The sequence below is a fragment of the Hevea brasiliensis genome, chromosome 11 (genome assembly GCF_030052815.1).
Source record: "Hevea brasiliensis isolate MT/VB/25A 57/8 chromosome 11, ASM3005281v1, whole genome shotgun sequence".
Classification (NCBI taxonomy): Eukaryota; Viridiplantae; Streptophyta; class Magnoliopsida; order Malpighiales; family Euphorbiaceae; genus Hevea; species Hevea brasiliensis.
In genome coordinates this window covers 183,593-204,454 of record NC_079503.1, presented here as the reverse complement: position 1 = coordinate 204,454, position 20,862 = coordinate 183,593, and the positions used below count along the sequence as shown (strand labels likewise).

The window sequence follows — 20,862 nt, the reverse complement described above, 5'->3', positions numbered from 1 at the left end:
CATTTTCACATCATAACATCAAAAAGGTAAATTTGGAGCACTCACGCACCCTGTAACATCAATCATAATATATGGGAGCTGATCCCCTATACAGCTCTCTTAATCCAACCCGGTGCCAGCGAAGAACTCAGCTCGGACTTCCACTTAATAACCAAATCGGGGTCCCAGCGAAGAACTCAAGTCGTGTCTACCCCGAAGGACCGGGTCCCAGCGAAGATCTCAAGCCGTGTCTACCCGTCTTATTCATAGTCCACACCACATCACACGCACGCCAACGCATGCACACTGCTCCAAATTATCACAACAACATCCATGGCACGCTAACAGTTATGAATGCAACATAAATCGTGCCTAGAGTTTAACTACATAAATATATGCATATAAGTGATGCATGGGCATGCTTGAACATATAATAATATCGAAATTACAATTAAAATTAATATTTTACTCACAGACTTGACAACGGTCACTGTGGCGGCTGGGCGGAGGAAGAAGGCTGTCCCGACTCACCTGACAATTTTATTACAATTATTTAATAAATTTGGCTCCATACAAATAAAGAAAAAGACCAAATACGTCCTAAGTCGTGCCGAAAATCTGGCAAAGTCTCCCCTATACCTAGGACCTACCCAACCTGCAAAATGGCTCAAAACACACTTCTATATTCACAATCTATATGTCCACAGCTCAATCACATCACACAGCCCCTCATGGGCCCATCAAATCAGTCATCCATCACAATATGTAAAATTTCAATTTAGTCCTTATAATTGATCATTTTTGCAAAAACTGCCCAAACAAGCTTTAAAAATTCTAAAACTTTGCCCTGCGGTCCTTAGCAATATTACTAGGCTATTGCAAAAAGAATCATAATTTTCTGAGCTACCACGAATATTTTATGGATTTTTAATCCTATTTAAGCATAAAAAAATTACGAAAAAGCAAGGTTCGGGTTTACCTTTGCCGATTCCGACTTCGAGAACGCGCTCGGGATGCCTAACAATGGTGGGATAGCCAAAACCTCGATCCAATTCGGAGACTTTTTCGGTAGCTGGTCTGTCTCGGCCGAAATTCACGCATCCCATTAACCGCCGAATTTTCGCGAATTGAGGATACCTACACGAAGCCCAATAATAATATATAAAAAAATCAGGGGTGTTACAAATAGGGTTTTGTTAGTAGTACTGCATATGGCTTCATGCCATTCTGTGTTTCATGGCTTTCCATGTCATTCTGTGATATAATAGCCTTTGACTATGTTATTTGAGTTGATATACTTAGGTTTTAACCCTGATAATTATTACAGCTTGTTAGCTGTTCTGTTGCACACCGGGAGACACAATGTGATCGATAGTGTGATGGTCCGAGGTACTTAGTACCCAGTGCCAGTTTACCCGTTTCCAGTCCAGTCAACTAGTATGGTTTACTCAGGCAATAATAATAAATCTTATCAAATTTTAATTGAATAATACTGTAAATAATATCAGAAATTAAGTTTACTAAAAAATGTAAACATATATTCTGCATAATTATTTTATTTTATTTGATTTTATATTATCACCACTAAGTGGTAGACCTAAATTGACTTTGAGGAGAGTAGTACAACATGACCTAGAAGCATTATACATTTCTGAGGATTTAACCCAAAATCGTTCAGAGTGGAGAAAGTGAATCCATATAGCCGACCCCAAATTTTTTGGATAAAGGCTTAGTTGAGTTGAGTTTCACCACTAAGTAGAATTGCTTAGCGCGTCGCTTTTGCCACGCACAGGTACTGGAGATCTAGCTGGGGAGCCCAGCAGACATCAGACAGGGTGAGCGTTCAGAGCTGCATCCGGAGTCCAGATTCACCTCATCTCTGCAGTGCATATGGTAGGACATAGGACTTTGGGGTAGCATTTGTATTTTGTATTTTGTATTAGTTTTTGGATTGTAACTATAAACTTTTGAAATTATTTGATGATGTAAATATATAAAATTTCATGTTATTGAAATTTTTTGTATAATGTATGTTGATAATGAAATGTTGAGAAATATTTATGATTGAGCTTCCAGTAATGAAGTGAAGAGAAAAATTTCTGAAAATAGTGTTGTGATTTGAGATTTTGAGATTGACTTGAAATGTGTATAATAGAGTTTGGATTTGGAAACTATATTGGAAGTGTTTTTAAACAGGTTCAGAAGAACTGTTTTTCCAATTTACAGCCGGCACTCTGCCGGATTTTCTATAAAATTTACGAAAAAATCCAGATTTATCAAAAATTGTAAATAAATAAATTAAAAGGGATAAATTGTAATTGAAACATGAATTGGTGCTCTGACACACTGAGTGGCATAACTTGCTCGGCTACACTGTAGACGGGTAAGGGGTGTTACAGTTAGTTTACTCACTGAGCTTGTGTAAGCTTATCCCATTCTCCTAACCCCAAGGTGCAAGGTTGCAGGACTAGAAGAGTTTTTTGAAGAGAGAGTATCAAGGATAGCCTTAGCCTTTCCTTTCTGTATGATGTATGGATAGATGAACATGTAATTTATGAATGGATAATACTATGTTGGTGATTAAAGGAAATTGGAAATATGTGATATTCATTTAAGTATGATGATGTATATGTTGTGTTAACTCTTTTAAGGGTATGCATGTTGAACCATCACATTTTGGATCTTATGTATGTTAATGTTCAAATTATGAACCATTATTATGTTATGAATGTTTTTGTATAGATGAAAAGACTAAGGTGTAACAGTTTGATATATATTTAGATGGTGAGATGTAGGAATGAATATATGTTTCTCAAGTTTCAAGCTTACTATGGGTTCTGGCAACTTTAAGCTGACCAGATCCCTAATGTTGATAATGGTCCCTAGATTGGATCATTATAGCCTCATTTCTGCAACATATTCAGAGCTTGATTCTTGACATTCGGTCCCTTACGAGTAATTTTCATAGTTAGAACATTCACTTTGTTAAGAGAACCATCTGGCTCACTCTTTGGCTACTAGCACCCTTAAGAAACCTTTTTTTGTTTGTAACCTAAGGGACCAAATTATGTTTGTATCCTCACTACTTAATGCAGTTTCTTTTTAATGAATTACCTCTTTAATTATATATATATAAAAAAAAAAACAAATGGTGCTCAAGTTGCTCCGTAGGCTGGTATGCTTCTTATTAATAGTTTCAAATTGAGATGGTGCTAATGTTGTTTCTTATTTTTTATTTTTTTTATAAAAAGTTTATTTTAGCCCTTACGGAATTAGTTGAAAGTCATATAAATACAAATAAAAAAGGGTCAATTAAGCCCTTATTTATTTTAAAATGGCTTATCTAAAACCAAACTTCTTAAAAATGAGCTGAATAAGTATAAAATTCAGTCACATGACTATTTGACTATAAATGATGCCTCCTTTTGTTATCATATTTTCCCTCCAAATGTTTGAGAAACCAAAGAATTCAATGAAAATGTAATTGGCATTTCCGAGATTGAATCTAAACATTGTTGGGCCATTAGCGTCTGGTCTTTAAGCCCTCCTTCTCTATATTGATCATTTATTGATGATCACTTAGAACCTAAAAAAATTTGATATAAAAACCTGAGTAATAATTGAATATAACCTGAGCTTCTAGAATTAATTATATATTGAATTCCTATATACGTGATGACATGAGAATTATTACTTTTAATCGAAATACACCCATTGGATCATAAGAAGAAAAGCAGAGAATCCCTCTAAAAATAGAGCAACACCATAAAAGTGTAAAATCAACAAAACTCAAATGATAAAGGTAGTTGAAACACGAAACGTACTAATTGCCTTCCAAGCAAAACCCAGTAAAACAAAAAGAGAGATTGGATGGTTGTGATAATTTACCTACCAAAAAAGTTTTACTTGAATTTAGCCTCAACTTCTTCCTTGTTAATTGGGTTCTTTATCTGGAGCAACTTCATGAAAAGCTTTCTATAAGAATTTTTTAAATCTTCATCTTTAACATTCTTGTTCACATGCAATAATCAGCACTCAAATCAAATTTCTCTTCTTCCTCACTTTGTATTGCTTGCTACTATCTTCTGCTAAAAATTGAAGGGGTGACAACAAATAATCTATGAAAACTAACTATATGGTTATGGATTTGTATTATTGGTGTCATTGGCTGTGGTGATCAAATGTTAGATTTTGATTTTAGATTGATGGATGCGGCTTTATAAGATGCTAAAGAATAAGAGAAAAAAAAGAAGATTGTCTTGAACATCTTAGATGAAAAAAATTAGAAATCTGTGGAATAGAAATTTAGAGATACATAATTTGTAAAAATAAATCCACGAGAAGATCTTTTTAGGGATTTATTATTATTATTATTATTAGTTGGAATTTAAGTGAGAGATTGAGTTAATATCGTCAACTCAGGACCTTTTTATGCATTTTTTTAATCTTAAGAGCTTAAACGGACTAAATGAATTGATGGGTTAGATAACTATTGAACTATTTCACATGGATTTAAAAGGCCTTTTACTTTTTTTTTTTAGATAAAATAGCCCACACAGAGGCTAAGCAACAACAAACGAGGACTAGCTATACCAATTGGATCAAAAAATAGAGTATTGAGCAGAACCTGAAGAGGATCAATGAGAATGTGAAGAAAAACAATGTACTAAACACAAATTCAAGTAGTTTTAAAATTCTCTCTTTTCTTTTTTTGATAATATATCTCTTAATTCTCTATCAATCAGGTGTGATTAATTCCTCAGGTCATTAGAACCCATAATACAAAAGAACTCAAAATAGAGAATCTCAAACCATCAATGCTCATAAGAAGCACTTGTGGTCCCACCAATAAAAAATATAACCTTAAAGCTCAAAACACACGAGAAAAAACAACAACTTTAGTCCAAGCTTGCCGTTAATTCAACATATCACTTCAAATTTCATACTTTAAGATACAGAAGGATGAATTCCCACTTCTAAAGTTTAAATTGAATTTCTTCTTTTAGCCTATGAAAATATAGGTCTAGTCTCTTTTAGGAGAAGACCTTTAAATAGTCACAAACTGTAGTTTAAACTGTTGAACACAAATACAAATGATAGCTTCTAATTGTCACCTTATCTTGTTCTCAAGCAAGAATTTTATTGGTAAAAACCTATAGTTGTAAAGCTACAAAACTCTGATATCACATGTTGAAGCTACATCACTAGGATGCATCCAATATGCTTGCACATTCACAAATGTTAACCTATTAGAGTTGCTCAACAAGGACAACCAATGTATTCTGATGATTCAAAACCATGGAGGATAACCTAAATAATATATTTGCACATTCCAATATTGATTGATGTTTCCTGTATTAAGAACCAATGATACAATTTTGTTCAAAAATTTTGTTCAAATTGGACAGACTAACAAAATAGTGATCAAGATTATTTTTTAAGAGCATCAAAGACAGAAGTGGGCTTCTCCAATTCATACCCAATAAGAAAAAGTTACAGTATTTAACATCTACGATTGGTTTCTTGAGAAAGAAGAGGGTGAGGGAAGTTAAGAAATGGTTAAAATTGTGCCTAGGCTTACTAGACAAGCTTCAAGGAAAAACCTCAGCAAGTCTGAAAAGTAAAAGGCAATTAATGTACGAGCAGTTAAACACCTTCTTGGCTATTATATTTTCTGCAAAGAGGCTACCTGCATTGTTGCCCGATATTGAACTCTAAACCAGAAAGGCAAAAACCAATCAAGTGGAAAAAAAAAAAAGTGATTTTAAAGAATAAGAAGATGTATTCTCACAAAAGAAATCCGCCAAAACAAGAAAAAATCATAGCGAACAAGGGTGATAGGTTGAGAGATTGATTTAGGGAACTGCATTCATCTCAATGGAAAAGGTAACTAGCCAAAGAGTCAAACTTCAGCCCCATATATTCAGAATACATCTATGTAGATATCAATTCGATGCCTACTTATGTGATTGTGCGATTGAATCATGGATGCTGATGCATAGCCAACTTATAAACCCTAACCAAACTGAGTGTAATGTTGATGTTGGAGAACAATATATACACAAAATCAAAAAGCCTTTTGTCATAAAGGGAAAATTACTATTTAGTCTCTATATTTTAATGAAACTAACTATTTGGTCTATGCATTTTTAAAAATATACTATTTAGTCCCTGTAAAAATTTTTGTTAAACTATTTAGTCTCTTCATCAAATTTTCTATTACCTATATTATTCACACTATTGTTTAGTCCCTTTATTTTAAAGAAACTAATTAGTTGATCCCTGTATTTTAAAAAATACTACTATTTAGTCCTATTTTAGTGAAACTAATTAATTGCTTTATGTATTTTGAAAAATATTCTTAGATAAAAATAAAAATTTTGCTATGAGGAGACTAAATATTAATTTACATTTTTTTTTAATTTTCAATTATTTGGATATCATTTTTATGTTTTCTCTACTTAGAAATAATTTTTCTTAATTATTTAGAAATTTAAAGAAACTGATTAATTTTTTTATATAGACAGTTTATTCTATTTTTATTGATAGATGAAAACAAAGAGAGAATAAGAGAGAGAAAGGTGTGGGTATAGAGAAAAAGAAACATGGAGAGAGAAATAAGAAAGAATAAGAAGGAAATAAGAGAAAGAGAGAATTGGGGTAGTTTAAGTATAAAAAATAATTATGAAACTAAAAAGTTAACAGAGTCAAATCACAGGGACTAACTAATATGTTTTTCCAAAATATAGGGACTAAGTAATTAGTTTCATTAAAATAGAGGAATTAAATAATAGGTTAACCAATATTGATTAACGAAAAATTTGATGGATGGACTAAATAGTTTAAGGAAGTTTTTACAATGACCAAATAGTATATTTTTTAAAATATAGGGACCAAGTAGTTGGTTTTTTTAAAATATAGGGATTAAATAATAATAATAATAATAATAATAATAATAATAATAATAATAATAATTAAGTATATTCTATTATCACTAAGCAAAATAAGAAGATTTAATGAAATTTTACAATTCATCTCATAAATAAACTATATGTGTCAAATTTTATTAAAAATTATAGGAATAGGTAATTGTTAAAATTAAAATTTAAAAGTAACCTAAATTCAATATTTGCTTTACAATTAAACCCTAGTCGCTTTTTTCTCTAAGCTCTCCTTCCTCTCTCTCCTCTTCAAATTTTATGCTTTGTGAGTATTTTCATATGTAGTTATCATGTCTCCTTTTTTCTTTTCTTTGTTTTTTCTAATAATAATTTTTAGATTTGTATCTGTTTGGAACGGATCAGTATTTGTACTCAACTTATTTTTATTAATAGATGTGAGTTTTGTCACTTTATTGAAGAGAATTTGATGTCTCCTCTTTATGAGAATTTGGTATTTCTTTCTTTCTGATGATTTATTGTTTCCTTCATTGCATGATCTATTTTTTCTTTTTTTTTTTATCATGGAATTAGGAGTTTTATTTTGTTATTTGAATAGGCGTGCAACAATAAAAAGTACAGATTTTATGTTTATGAGGATATTAAGTGTATACTATTATACTAAATCAAATATTTTATCAATACGATCAATTCCTTCAAATTAAAATAATTACTATTATATTTTGTATAAGAGATTTATTTTAAATTTTCTTAAACAAAATTGTAATAGTATAAGGTTTTGTGCTTTAAAATTGTATTCTATCTCTATTTAATGAAAGTTTTATATTTTATTTTCTAAAAAAAAAATTGCTTTACAATTAAGTTTTTTTTTTGTTAGTTGTAAAATATGCATTACAAGGCAGCAAGTGCATAAATATGAGAATTGATACAGAAGGATGATTAATCACCCATAAGGTAGGCAAAAAATCATTAATACAACATTTGGAAATCCAATCTGCCGCTTTATTAGCATTTCTCCTGATATGAACTGCCAGAAAGAAAAAAAAAAAAAATAAAGGGCCATCTTACCTTGAATAATCTGCAAAGCAGCCGCAATTTCCTAGGGGACTCAAAAGGCCAGCTCTAAAGATATCCGTTTCGAATGGATGCATTACTATTCATGGATGCAGCTATTTTAAAATACTGAACAGAAGCTTCTGTTGCAAGGGGGAGATAATGCTGAAATGTTTAAGGCACAACCATCATACAAAATACCCTGATCATTCCTAGCAATGACTGCTGTTGCAGCCTTGTCTATTATTTTTCCAAACTGGCTTCGCAATTGAGCTTTAGAAGTCCTCTTGGAGGTGCAGACCATGTTCAAGAAGTGGGGACATTTTGGGAAAGGAATTTAGTTCAGAATTATGCTTTCAAATTATAACAATAGTTGCAATGGGATTAGGCTGGGTATGTTGAAAAATGAATTCATTTCGTGTCTTCTAAATTTGCCAGCAAGCCATAACTAATGGTAATGGGCGGTAAAAAAAGATCATTTTCTGCATCTAATGGTATCTCCCACCCTCAATCTCAAAACAAAGCCTTAAGCTGCATGGAATAATTAGCCATACAAGAGAGAAAACTAAGCTCTTGGTCGGACAAAAATCTATAACCTAGTCACACTGAATATAGCTCCTTTCGATCCAAACTAGATAATCCCCATTATTAGGAGTGGGCAAAAATCAGTTATAAAATTGAACTTAACCATTTAAGTTTGATTTTTTAATTGGTTTGATTCAATTTAATTAGCCTATTTTAGAATGTTTATTTTTCAGTTGATTCAGTTATAGTTAATTTTATTGATAAAAAATTATTGATTAATTTAATCATAAAAGAAAAAAAAAAAAAGAGAAAAGCGGGTAAAATATTATTTTTATTCTTATTAAGAGAGAAGGGCAAAAGAATAATTTTATTCTTTGTAACTTGGAAATTTGATTTAAATGAAAAAAAGTTAAATTGAAGAATTTTGTTTTAAAAAATTGAAATTGAGTGATTAAAATAAAATAATAAATAACGATGCCAACTTACTTAAGTGGAACGACACTCACCATTGTAAGATAATCTTTAAATGGATCCTGTCTCGAGTTTTTACCAGACATAGAGAATCTCTTCTTATAGCTCCATACCATAACCACTCACCAGACGTATAAAAAGGGATTTGTTATTCTTCCTTTCTTGTTTTTCCCCTTTTTCCTTATTTTGGGGGAAGAGGGTTTAGGAGTTAAAAGTTCCATGTTCACTTGAATTCCTATGTTGATGAAATATTGATCCCTCAAGCAAGATTGGTGGACATTCATAAGAGAAGCACACGTTTTTTATTTTATAGGTTGATTTTATTCATATGGGAAACTGAGCTTGTTAGCAACAGGCACAGATTACCGTATTCTCGTCAAAGGGAGAATAAATATCTGATGCCTTCAACACAAGATTATATTCAGCAGAGTAGAATGCATCTCAATGGCTGCTTGCCTTGACAAGCAAATACTTCCCTGCATTTGGTATGAAATGAAGCACTGCAAGGCAACCCTTATTTAATTACATTCTCCTACTTTCCGGTGATTACAAAACTACATACAAGGCAAGTGCAAGGATTTATTATTTATATTCTCAAACATTCGTAAATGATGGTCAGACAAAGGATTAAATTCAGGAGGGAAATGAAATACATAACTGGCATACAAAGAGAAAACATATAACATTTTGTAACTGCACCGATCAACAGGACTTAAGATAAAAATCATTAATTGTTAATTTCACCCGACACAGCTGCAAGAAAATTTAGCCGTTTATGTTAGACTGATAAACAGGAAAATAGTTTTGTTTATAAGAAGTTTGACACAGCCAAAATGTAAACTCTTACAGCGTTCAGCTTGGAATTTATAAGCATGTAGGGGTGAGCTTGCTGTTCTCTCATCATGTGAAGCACGTTTGTTTGCCACAGTAAAAAAGAAAAGTCTGAAACTTTACCTCGAGATCCCACTCTCCAAACAAGTATGGGTCATTTTTGTTTCCCCAAACATAAGTATGTGCTTGTAATTTGTGAGAACCATCCTACAAAATTGAAAAGAGAATTTGGTAACTTTGAAACGGAAGAGGACAATTGGATGAACAAAATTGAAAAGGGTAAAATGATGTGATGGAACTAATGGGTTCTTGAGACAAAGAAAGGAATTAGCAGCCGAGCTTATGAGGAACAAAAGGATTAATGAGAGAAAAAGTCACAGCATATATATGCCTTCAAGGAAACATCTACATTAGTCCTTTCATACTCAACGTCCTCCAAGGTATCTAAATTATTTAATTCAAGATCACTGATGCCAAAGAGGATCTGCACTCAATTTTATTTCAACAAATTAAGAAAAAGATGGAATTTTTTTTTTCCAATCAAAATTGAATCTCAATACAAAGTCTGATTCCATTATATTACAATTTTTTCTTTTTATCTGAGATTCCATTATATTACATTATGGATCAATAGATTCAATAATTATATTAAGATTTATATAGAATTAATTAAAATATACACAGACCTTGCAGGTAACTTAGTTGTTATGGAGAGGTAGAATGGCAGGATAAACACAGCAAGGGGGTGTTTGGTTTACCTGTTGGGTGCAGCTGATAGCTGATAGACACCCAAACAGGTAAATTGTGGTGTTTTATAAGTTTAAAAATAGAAATGATAGATGACAAGAATCGATATATTAGAGTTTCTCATCGGTGATAAATTGATCTGGTTTTATTTTTTATTTTGACCATATTATCCTTTTTTATTTAACTTGAAAATTAATATTATTAATATTTTTATTTTTTTATTTGTAATTTTAATATTTTAATTAATGTATTTCAACTTTGTTAAAATATTTTTTATTAATAACATAAAATATAAAATATTTATTTATATCCAAAAACTTAAAATTAGTTATAAATTTTTATATTAACAATAATAATTATTTTATTATTTTATCTATATTTTTAAAATTATTTAATTATCTTAAAAAATAATTATTTTCTTATTTCAATAATAAAATAAATGATATAATATAAAAGATTAATAATTATATATTTATTTAAATAATATAATATATTAATTTAATAATTATGTATTTAATTTAATAATAAAATAAATAATATAATGTAATAAATTTATAATTTTATATTTATTTAAATAATAAAATAAATTATATGATATATATCATTATTAGTCATTACACATATTAACAGCAACAGCTAAATATAATTTTACCAAACACTTAATATAAAACAGCTATCATCAGCTATCAGTTATCAGCTATCAGCTAACAGTAACAGCTATCAGCTAACAGCTATCAGTTGTATTCAACAGTTAATCCAAACAGGCCCTAAATCTATGACTGCAAAATATTTGTTGAATTAGAAGGGTAATGCTACATAACCCAACTTTCACTGTCCACTTGTCTCACCTCTTTCTCTCTCTCTCTCTCTATATATATATAATTTAACCCTAAAAATTTAAACTCTAAAATTTCAAAAACTTAAACCCTAAAAAATTTAAATTAATTTTAAAAACTTAAACTCCAAACCCAAAAATTTCAAACTCTAAGCCTTAAAATTCTAAACCCTAAACTCTAAGAATCTAAACTCTAAACCTTAAGTTTTAAGCTTTAAAATTCTAATATTTAAATATAAATTCTAAATTCTAAATTCTAAAACCTAAATTATAAATCTTAATTTTAAAATCATAAATTTAAACTGCTAAATCAGAACTTAAATTTTTTTTTTAAAAAAAAAAAGTTAAGTAGGAGAAAGTTGAAATATGTATAATTGAATCATTTAGCATATTCCGAATTAAAAAAGAATACTAAAAATATGATCCTAAGAAGAAGAAATCACTAATGGAATGGCGGACGAGGGTGGTAGACACGGTTGAGTAAAACGCGAACGGCGTCGTCTGCTAGAAGGCTTCCGTACACTAAGACTTTGTGAGCCTCACTGCCACCACTCGCACCCTCGACTGCTGAGATGACGAGCTCATATTATCCTTCGCTCCCTCTCCCTACCTCTTACAAAACAATCTGATAAAATGAGTTCAATAGTTAATTAGACATAATAAGATTCGTGCATAATTAATATATTTATAATTTAAAATTATATAAATTATGCAATAAACACTACGATGCTAAACTTCTTCCTATAATTTTTTAGCAAAATTGACTATGCACAATTCATCTCTTAAATTTTTTAAAAAAAAATATTATGTATTTTTTTAGTTGAAGGAACTTTATTTTTTTACAAAATCATTTTATAAAAATTTAATAAGTTGAGTGATAAATTTATGTAAAATTATTTTATTTTTTATAACAAAATAATTATACTAATCATAAAAGTTCTCAAATACTGAAAAAAAAAAAAAACCACCAGCTTATACACAACGAACACCACACCTCAAACTTCACAGAATGGATCCTTCTTGGGCAACTTGGCAAAATCAAGACAGAACACATTTAGTGGCTGATTAGTAGAACATCTGTTTTATGGTGCCATGCAATTAATAATAATAATAATAATAACTTTTTGACAAGATATATAAATTTTATTTAAGGCTTTTCCAGTATTTCTTCATTTCATATGACAAAATTATACACAGTAATTGTATGCGTGTCAAGAGGAGGCGATGTCTTCCAAATATTACTTTACCCCAACTACATAAACTTTAGCATATATTTTAACTATTAATCATAATAATTTTTGCCTAAATCTTATTATAATAATTAAAATATATTTATTATACATTATATTGAATAATTTTTCCAACTACCGCTCTCATAGTTCAAGGACGGACCCGCAGGATTCAGATGCACCTTTTGTTTTTTTAGAAGATCCAGATCCACCTTTCAATGGGCCGCTATAGACTCATAAGACTTCAACTTCTATCTCGCTGCTTTACCCCTCATACCTTTGTGCCGCGGTGTTGGAGTCGATAACGAGCAGCTGATATCTAGCCATAGCTAAACAAAGAAAAACACGCATTATACCCAATAAAACCTCAAGTCTTAGTCTGAAGCCCATTACGTTTAAGTTCGAAGTTGAACAGAAACCATTAGAATTCCTATCCGAGAATATAGGATGCAGGCAAAAAAGATAATAAATTGTAGCAGCCAATCCACTGTCGAAAATACTAAAATATGGCAGCGCATTTTCACTTCATCATATGTTCATTGGCTCTGGACCAGAGGCATTTAGAATATCCAACAATGAATTATGAGACTCCAACTCTTCATGCCACAGTGGAAGTCCGTCCCCAGGATAGAAGTTTCCTATCACTCCGTCCGAGTTAATCTGCAAAAAATTGCATTACAGGCCAAGGGTTTACGGTTTATGCCATCTTGTTCCTCTTGCAAAGAACAAAACTGATAGATGCTTAGTAACAAGTGTCAGAGTTCCTTGAATCTTACAATTACTGTGCGAACAACACCACCACTAGCACCATCTCTTGCCATGGCCAGGGAAACTGCCTTCACCACTAATTGCTGCAAGAAAGAATCAAAACACCATTATAATCAACCCTAAATACAAAATTATTTATTTATTTATTTTCTGTCACTTCGCTAACCAACCAACAGATTCATACAAACAAGGAACGTTGAAGCTCATGTTCTTCCTTCACTCTGTCTTTCATGGAGCAAAAGGAAAGAAAAGAAACACTGGCAGACACATTTTAGATGCACTTTAACCAGTTAAACTTAACTCCTGTAGTGGCACAGAGTTGTGAATAGGCACAATATCAGAAGTATTAACTAGGAAATCATTCCAATGAAAACATCCAGGATCATTCATCTCTGTTCCAGGGTATTAACTAATTTTTCCATTTGCATTCATCAACAGCTACATACCTCAGCTTCATCCTTGGTCATTTTTTCTTTCCATGCTTGATCAAAGAATCCATACAAGTAACCAGAGCCAGATCCTGAAAAACCCATCATTATGTCAATTGTTCCCGCATTCTAGGAAAAACAATCCCCCAAGATTTTCTTCTTGCATCAATTAAGTTTTTAAATAGAAGCTCAAAATCATCCATAGGTTATAAAGTATTGGGGAAATTCAAAACTCTTCCAAAAAAAAAATCATAGAACTAAAGTAACTAATATAGCAGTTGCCTATTAGTAATTCTGGAAAAACATAAAGTTGAAACCACAGCAGACTTTCCTAAACAGCCATTAAAATAATATTCGCTTCTAAAACTTTAGTAAATTCCAAGCATAAATATTAAATAGGGACAACATAAAGATAATAAATAAAAAGCATTAGATTCATGCAATTTAGCAAATTAACTCAGATGAATTCTAACACAGCCTTAATTCAAAAGTAGTTGCGCTCACCTATATGAACCAGGTTTAGGGCTACATATTCAGAGATATCCAAGACTGCTAAATTTCAAGTTACCCCAATTCAATCCTACGCCAAACAATTCTGGATCCAAATCATATTTTACTTGTTAAATCTAAGCTGACTCAATTTAGGGGGTTTTCCAAGGCTTGGTCCCTGCATTTATGGGTTGTCCAAATGCATTAATTACATTTCTTAAGAGGTTAATAGCAACAGAGGTGGACAAAAAGCTCAAAAATTAAATAATTACGAGAGCAAAAAGAATATACTTCAACAGAATCATCTAGTTCTGTGATTACAAGTATGATTCATGCGCAGACCATCCCTCAAGCCAAATTAAACCAAATTCCCATTGACCACTCATCAACCAATTTGATCCCTCATCAACAAGATCATTATCAAGACAAACATTGGCCAAAGCAACAAGCTTCAAAACCAAAAAGTGATCAGGAGGCCCTATGCAGCAGCATTTTGAATAAAACACCACCAATACCTGGGAAGGGTATGATCTGTCTGGCACTGCCTCCACCAAGTAATCATCCGACCAATGTCATGCAAGACTATTCTAAAATTCCACTTTTCACTTCCTTCTTCAAGCCAGTTCCAGAAGCCTCCCTCAGTTCACCAATTCTGGGTACTACCAGAATTTCCCTTTTCCAATGTTTAAAGCCTTTTTTCCTTTTCCTTGTTTTATATATAGCAGTTGATTTAGTATACCAATGCGTATACTATTGAGGGATCAAGTACAAGAAGAAGAGTAGGAATGAAAATGAAGGCCCATTACCATTTCCAATTTCTAATCTTAACAACTAGATTGAAAGATGAAAATCAGGTAAGAGAGACTCATTTATTCCTGATTTCTCATAAAATGCAATCCAAAAACCCAAGAAAGAAAATGAAAACTTGATTCCCATTTTTCCATTCCTGATCTGTCATTTCCTATGACCATTCAACACATTACAATTATTAGAAGAGCATTAATTAAGGACACGTGGAAGACCATGAAACTTCAGGGATCAAAGTGAAACATCCTATAAATTACAGAAACACATTGAAAGACCCATTAAATTTAACCATTAATATTGTGGTGCATGTGTGCTTTGATACAGTTTGTCGATGCATTTGAACAAGTACTTTTTTTTTTGGTAAAAGAGGGAATTGGAATGTTAAAGAATCATAGTTACTACTAACATCAAAACATCCAATGTCACCATATTTCTGCAAGGCATGAGCATAGAGGCGCTGACAAACATGGAAACCTTACTCGCAAAGCTTATTCCATGAAAAAGTGCCAACCATTAAAAACTCACCTAAACATATTGATGCAGTATTGGAAGAAGACTCAACTTAGGAATTATATTTATTATATAATTAGGAATTTTATAACTCTATTTTTAGGAAAGTTAATCAGGAAGCAGTATTTTATTCTATTTAGGAAGTTTGAGTTTGTTTAGTAAGTATTTCCAATTAGTTACTAATATGACAAGTTGATAAACTATAAATACCTATGTCTAGTCATGTTATTAAAGACAGTTTATTATGATATCATTGTTGACAATTAACAAGAGTTTAGAATTTGTTTCTCTTCTTTATCAAGAATTTATTTCTCTGGAGAATATGTTTCTCCATCCTTTGAGAACTTGTTATATTGGTTCTACATCAATTTGGCATCAAACTTGTTCGACATCACATACAAAGATAGTCTAACAACTTGAGTTCATCAATAATCATATCAAGTATCAAATGTTTGCATAAGTTGACAAACCAAGAGGAAATAAAACGTCAAACACTTACTTTGCAAAGAAAAAGGCGCTCTTAAAAGAAAGGAGGCTACAAGTCATGCAGTATACTGAAAAAGCAACATGTTGATGCAAGACCACATCATCTCAACTAAAATGTATGGGTAATGGTAAATGTATTTAAACAACAGCATCAAATTGAGGTGCATCATCTCTCATTCATAGAGCAAGGGCATCATAATGCACAAAGCTTATGCTTTGTAAGTTGCAACAGGTTAAGACCCTTTTATAGAATTGAGAGGGAAATATATACCTCCTATAGCAAAAGGCTGCTTTATTATTGTTCCACCAAGAGGAATTGCATAAATTTTACCACCTTCATACTTGTCCCAGCCACCAACAATTAGGCCAGTTTCTAGCATATTCTACAGAGTCAAGAATTATAAAAAGTCAAGTATGAGCATGGAAACTCAAATCTTGTGAATTCTATGAAGCAAGAATGCTTATCAAGTAGACCAAAATAGCAACTCACCAACCCAAACCCCCTTTTCCTCTCTCTCTCTCTCTCTCTCTCTCACATATCCATCAAAAAAGCAAGCACAAACCTTATTGTTATAAGATATTAGCCTGACCAGATTTGCAGCAACTTTGACTGTTGCAGGCTGACCTAGCTGTATTCTGTACATAAAGATAATTGGTGATTGAAAAAAAAAATGCAAACATATCAGGACAAGAAAATCACAACAGACAGATGATTAACATGATGCAAACTTGTCACTAAGTGGCAACAGAAGTAGAGCATCCCAAATCATCCCTAAACCAAGCATTTACAAATGGATAAGAATGTTGAATAGGGTTTTAAATAATTGTATTGATTGTGGTGTAGTGGAATCAGACCATAATGAATTGTAACATCTGCTGATATACATTTTTCAAAAAATTAATAAAAAACTCAAGTTCATTGTTTAATAAGAATTTAACTAGATGAATATTATATTAATACTCTAGTCAAAATTACATGATAGCAATAAAAATGTACAGAATCAACAATTAAGCCTACATGATGATGATGATTTCCTAAAACGATTTTATAGACAAATTAATTTATTTATAAATGAGTACATGGCCCTTTTATTAATAAAAAGTGAAACCTAGCCGAAATAATATGATTTTGCAAGGACCCTAAATTAGATTTTGGGTTAAAGAAGAGAAAGAAATAGATGCCCAGTAACAGGCATCTGTTTCTATCACTGAAAGGATTTCTAGATAAGTCAAAATTAGATAAATAGAAATAATGTTGTGTTTGGTAGAGTGCAATGTAATGCAACGTAATCAATTATATAATGCAATCAAAGTTGTAATATAATATAATTATCATTATATTTCTATATTTGGTTGCAAAATAAAAATATAAGTAGTGTAATATAATGATAATTTTTACTTTAATATTTAATTTATATATAGTGTTAATAATAAGTGATAATGATTTTGGTAATTAATAGTTGAATGGTGGCAGCGTTGGCAGCGGCATTAGCATCGGTGATAGCAATAATTTAATAATAGTAGTGGTAGTAATGGCCAGGTGGTATTAAAGTTGACAATAGCTAAGTGGTGACAGCAGTGATCGAGTGGTAGTGATTGTGGTGGTGGTAATGGTGATAGGGTAGGGACAGTGGTGGTAGTAGAGTGATGGTCGAATAGTGGTAGTGGTGGTAATCAATAAATACAAAAATCAAAATAAGTAATTATCATTACATTAATTTTTGTATGTAATGATCATTATGGTACTCTAAATATAATTAATTATACCATGTAATTTTCAGTCCATTATGTCAAATTTTCAACTTAATGAAATATGTTTGGTAAATTGTAATGCAATGCAATGCAATGTAATCAATTATATATGCAATCAAAATTGTAATATAATGTAATTATTATTATATTTCTATATTTGATTATAAAATAAAAATATAACTATTGTAATATAATAATAATTTTAATATTTAATTTATTTACGGTGTTAATAATAAGCGGTTATGATTGTAGTGATGAATAGTTGAGTTTTAGTATCCGAATAAGTTTCACCTATCTATTTTTTATATGGAATGACTATTGCCTTATTTTAAGTTGATTACATTGTATAATTGTCATTGATTACAACGTACCGAACATAGCCCAATGCCAAACATAATCTAAGTTCAATTGAATTACACCATTTGGATAGTTTCTCGAGAAAACAAACAATAAGAGAGAGAGAGAGAACATAGTCAAAAACGGAGGCTGAAGAAGAACATAGTCAGTCACATATCACAAGTTGCAAACAAAAAATTAAAAAAATACTTTAAGAAAAAAATTAAAAATAAAAAAACTCACGTGTGCTGATGAAGAAAGTAACGCACATGGTCAGAAACGATTTGGGAATTTGCAGCCTGCAAAAGAAGCGAGTATGAAATAAGAATTCCAAGGCAGCACAATGTTGAAGGAGAAGAAATAGGTTGAGGGAAAGAGATGGAAAGAATACCGATCCAGAACGACAAATGTAGACGTTATCAGTGAGCTGAGTGATTTTGTCCGATGCCCTATTAGCGATATACATCCCTAAGAGTATCATCATGGGTTTATTAAAAGAATTGTTCTAATAAAAAAAAAAAAAAGGAATGGCAAGAGAGCTAACAAAAATACCAGTGCTGGTGCGAGAGTCAGCACCCAGGACGACGCCGCCGTTATAGGTGACGCCAATAATAGTGGTACCCATTGAGTGAGGAGCCTTGAGATCCATTAGCTTGGTAAAAGGAAAAGATTAATATTGCAGATCAGTGGAGCAAAGCAGCAAGCAGAAAATTGTTTTTATTTTTCTTTGTTGCCTGGGAACCTGACTTCCCCCTCAAGCCTATTCGTTGTCCCTGAGAAAAAGAAATAAAAAATTATATATATATATATATATATATATATATATATATATATATATATATATATATATATATATATTCTCAATTATAGTTAAATTTTAATATTTTAAATTTAAAATAATTATATTCTCAATTTTTATTTAGTCACTAAAAAGGTCGATTAGTCTAAATCAAGTATAAAATTCAAGTTTTTTTTTTTAACTAGCATAAAATTTAAGTTAGCCAGCAAGGGTATGTAGTTTTGATTGTGATTTGATTTTAGGTTTGCGTAAGAATTGGAAATGAATCAAAATTTTATATCGATTTTAATTTGATTCTTTATTATTTTTATTTCGATTTGGTACAATTCTCAATTTTTTTATTAAAGTTCAGTTCTATTCTTAATTTTTGAAATAATTATATATTATTATTTAAAAAAAAGTCATATTTAAATTAGTATTTTAGTTTTAAATTATATTATTAATATATAATATATCATATAATATATCTTTTAATCATTTCTAAACATATAACTCCTAACTATAAAGTACATATATAATTTAGGATTAAGTATATTATATAATATAATAATATAAATATATCATATACTATATATTTTAACTATTTATTAATGATATAATATTTAACTATAAAATCTTGTTTGATTTAATTTTATAGTAAAATTAATTTCATTTATAAATAAATTTCATGATAGAATTCATTTAACAACTTAATTTCTTTATTTGGTGTATTTTATATTAAATACGAAATCAAATAAAATAAATTTTGTACTTGAAATAAATAAAATAAAATAAAATATAATAAAAGGATAATTTTGTTACTTAAAATAGATATAATTTTAAGTTTAGAATTCATTTGCAATTTCTATCGATTTTGATAAAATTTGGTTTAATTATAATAAATTCTATGGAATTGATTATTAATAATTCTAAATGAATTTTTATTTAAACCTAACATTAAAATTTTAGATTTGTAAATAAATTTCATAAAATTTAATAGAATTCATTTATACCAAATATTACCTAAGATGCCAATATAATTATGAATTTATACATATATATATATACACACACACACAAACATATATAATTATATTAAAAGTATATAATATATCTAAAAATAAAAAATATGTATAAATTTGATTCTCAGTTTGGTTTCGGTTCGGTATAGTTTCGATAAGGTTTCAATTCTATTTTTAGTGAATAATCAGAACCAAACTAAAGTATCAAAATAACTTCAGCTTTATATAATTTCTGTCGATTTGGTGTGGCTCTTCAATTAGGTTTGAGACTCCTAAGAACCGTGCACAACCCTACTTGTAGGCTATATGTCTAATGAGGCTTAATTTTAATTTTTAGACTTAAGTAGCACAAAATTATTCTAATCAAGATATTTTAGTCCAAATTAACAAAGATGACATTATGTTGAACAGCACAAGCATAGGGTTTTGATTGGATGCAACCAAATTAAGAAAAAAAAAATCTCTTAGGTTTGTTTTGTATGGCGTAATCAAAGTTATAATGTAATCACGATTACATTGAATATTTGATTACGTGATTTGGTAACACAAAAAAAATTAATGTAATAGAATGATAATTACATAACGTGATTAATTATACTTAAAGTTATGCAATAATCATTAAATATAAAAATTGATATAGTCATGATTATATTTTTTTTATTTTTTTTATTTATTATCAATATTATCACTACTACCACTACTCAACCGTCATTGCTCTTACTCTGTCACCATTATCACCACCAACACAACCACTGTTACAACCACCATCTTATTATCGTCATCACTATTACTATTATCACCGCTTAGCTATTCTCACCTCTACCACCTAGCTACCATTACCACCTCTATCTCATTTTGCCACCACCACCATCATCTAACTATCATTATCGCCACCACCACTTAACTACCACTACCAC

General features: G+C 30.6%; 2 protein-coding genes and 1 non-coding gene across 3 annotated transcripts; all 3 read right to left on the bottom strand.

The window, feature by feature from the left end:
- Positions 1 to 5,543: 5,543 nt before the first annotated feature.
- On the bottom strand, positions 5,544 to 5,670 carry LOC131171009 (small nucleolar RNA snoR77). The gene has a single exon (XR_009141768.1). It is a non-coding gene; the product is annotated as a small nucleolar RNA snoR77 (small nucleolar RNA).
- A 4,005-nt stretch (positions 5,671 to 9,675) lies between these two features.
- Positions 9,676 to 12,959, bottom strand: LOC110653965 (uncharacterized). Its single transcript, XM_058130071.1, has 4 exons — positions 12,847 to 12,959; positions 12,342 to 12,417; positions 10,150 to 10,242; positions 9,676 to 9,965 (listed from the first exon to the last, which is right to left on the bottom strand). The coding sequence occupies exons 1-4, from the start codon at positions 12,957 to 12,959 to the stop codon at positions 9,828 to 9,830; spliced, it is 420 nt and encodes a 139-aa protein (XP_057986054.1). The 3' UTR covers positions 9,676 to 9,827.
- On the bottom strand, positions 12,930 to 18,923 carry LOC110653999 (proteasome subunit beta type-6-like). Its single transcript, XM_021809832.2, has 8 exons — positions 18,698 to 18,923; positions 18,537 to 18,613; positions 18,389 to 18,444; positions 16,621 to 16,693; positions 16,329 to 16,440; positions 13,784 to 13,857; positions 13,346 to 13,420; positions 12,930 to 13,229 (listed from the first exon to the last, which is right to left on the bottom strand). The coding sequence occupies exons 1-8, from the start codon at positions 18,792 to 18,794 to the stop codon at positions 13,098 to 13,100; spliced, it is 696 nt and encodes a 231-aa protein (XP_021665524.2). The 5' UTR covers positions 18,795 to 18,923; the 3' UTR covers positions 12,930 to 13,097.
- Positions 18,924 to 20,862: the final 1,939 nt, after the last annotated feature.

Bases quoted from the DNA above. Each gene is read 5' to 3' on its own strand.
- LOC110653999 (XM_021809832.2), bottom strand. From the start codon at position 18,794: ATGGATCTCAAGGCTCCTCACTCAATGGGTACCACTATTATTGGCGTC. The intron at 16,441-16,620 runs GTTTGTGCTTGC...TTGACTCTGTAG, and splicing joins TAATATCTTATAACAATAAG to AATATGCTAGAAACTGGCCT. The intron at 13,230-13,345 runs GTAAGATTCAAG...AATTTTTTGCAG, and splicing joins GTGTTGTTCGCACAGTAATT to ATTAACTCGGACGGAGTGAT.
- LOC110653965 (XM_058130071.1), bottom strand. From the start codon at position 12,959: ATGGGCTTCAGACTAAGACTTGAGGTTTTATTGGGTATAATGCGTGTT. The intron at 12,418-12,846 runs GTATGAGGGGTA...ACCATAAAACAG, and splicing joins TCCAACACCGCGGCACAAAG to ATGTTCTACTAATCAGCCAC. The intron at 10,243-12,341 runs GTTTGAGGTGTG...AATTGAGTGCAG, and splicing joins AGAAGGATCCATTCTGTGAA to ATCCTCTTTGGCATCAGTGA.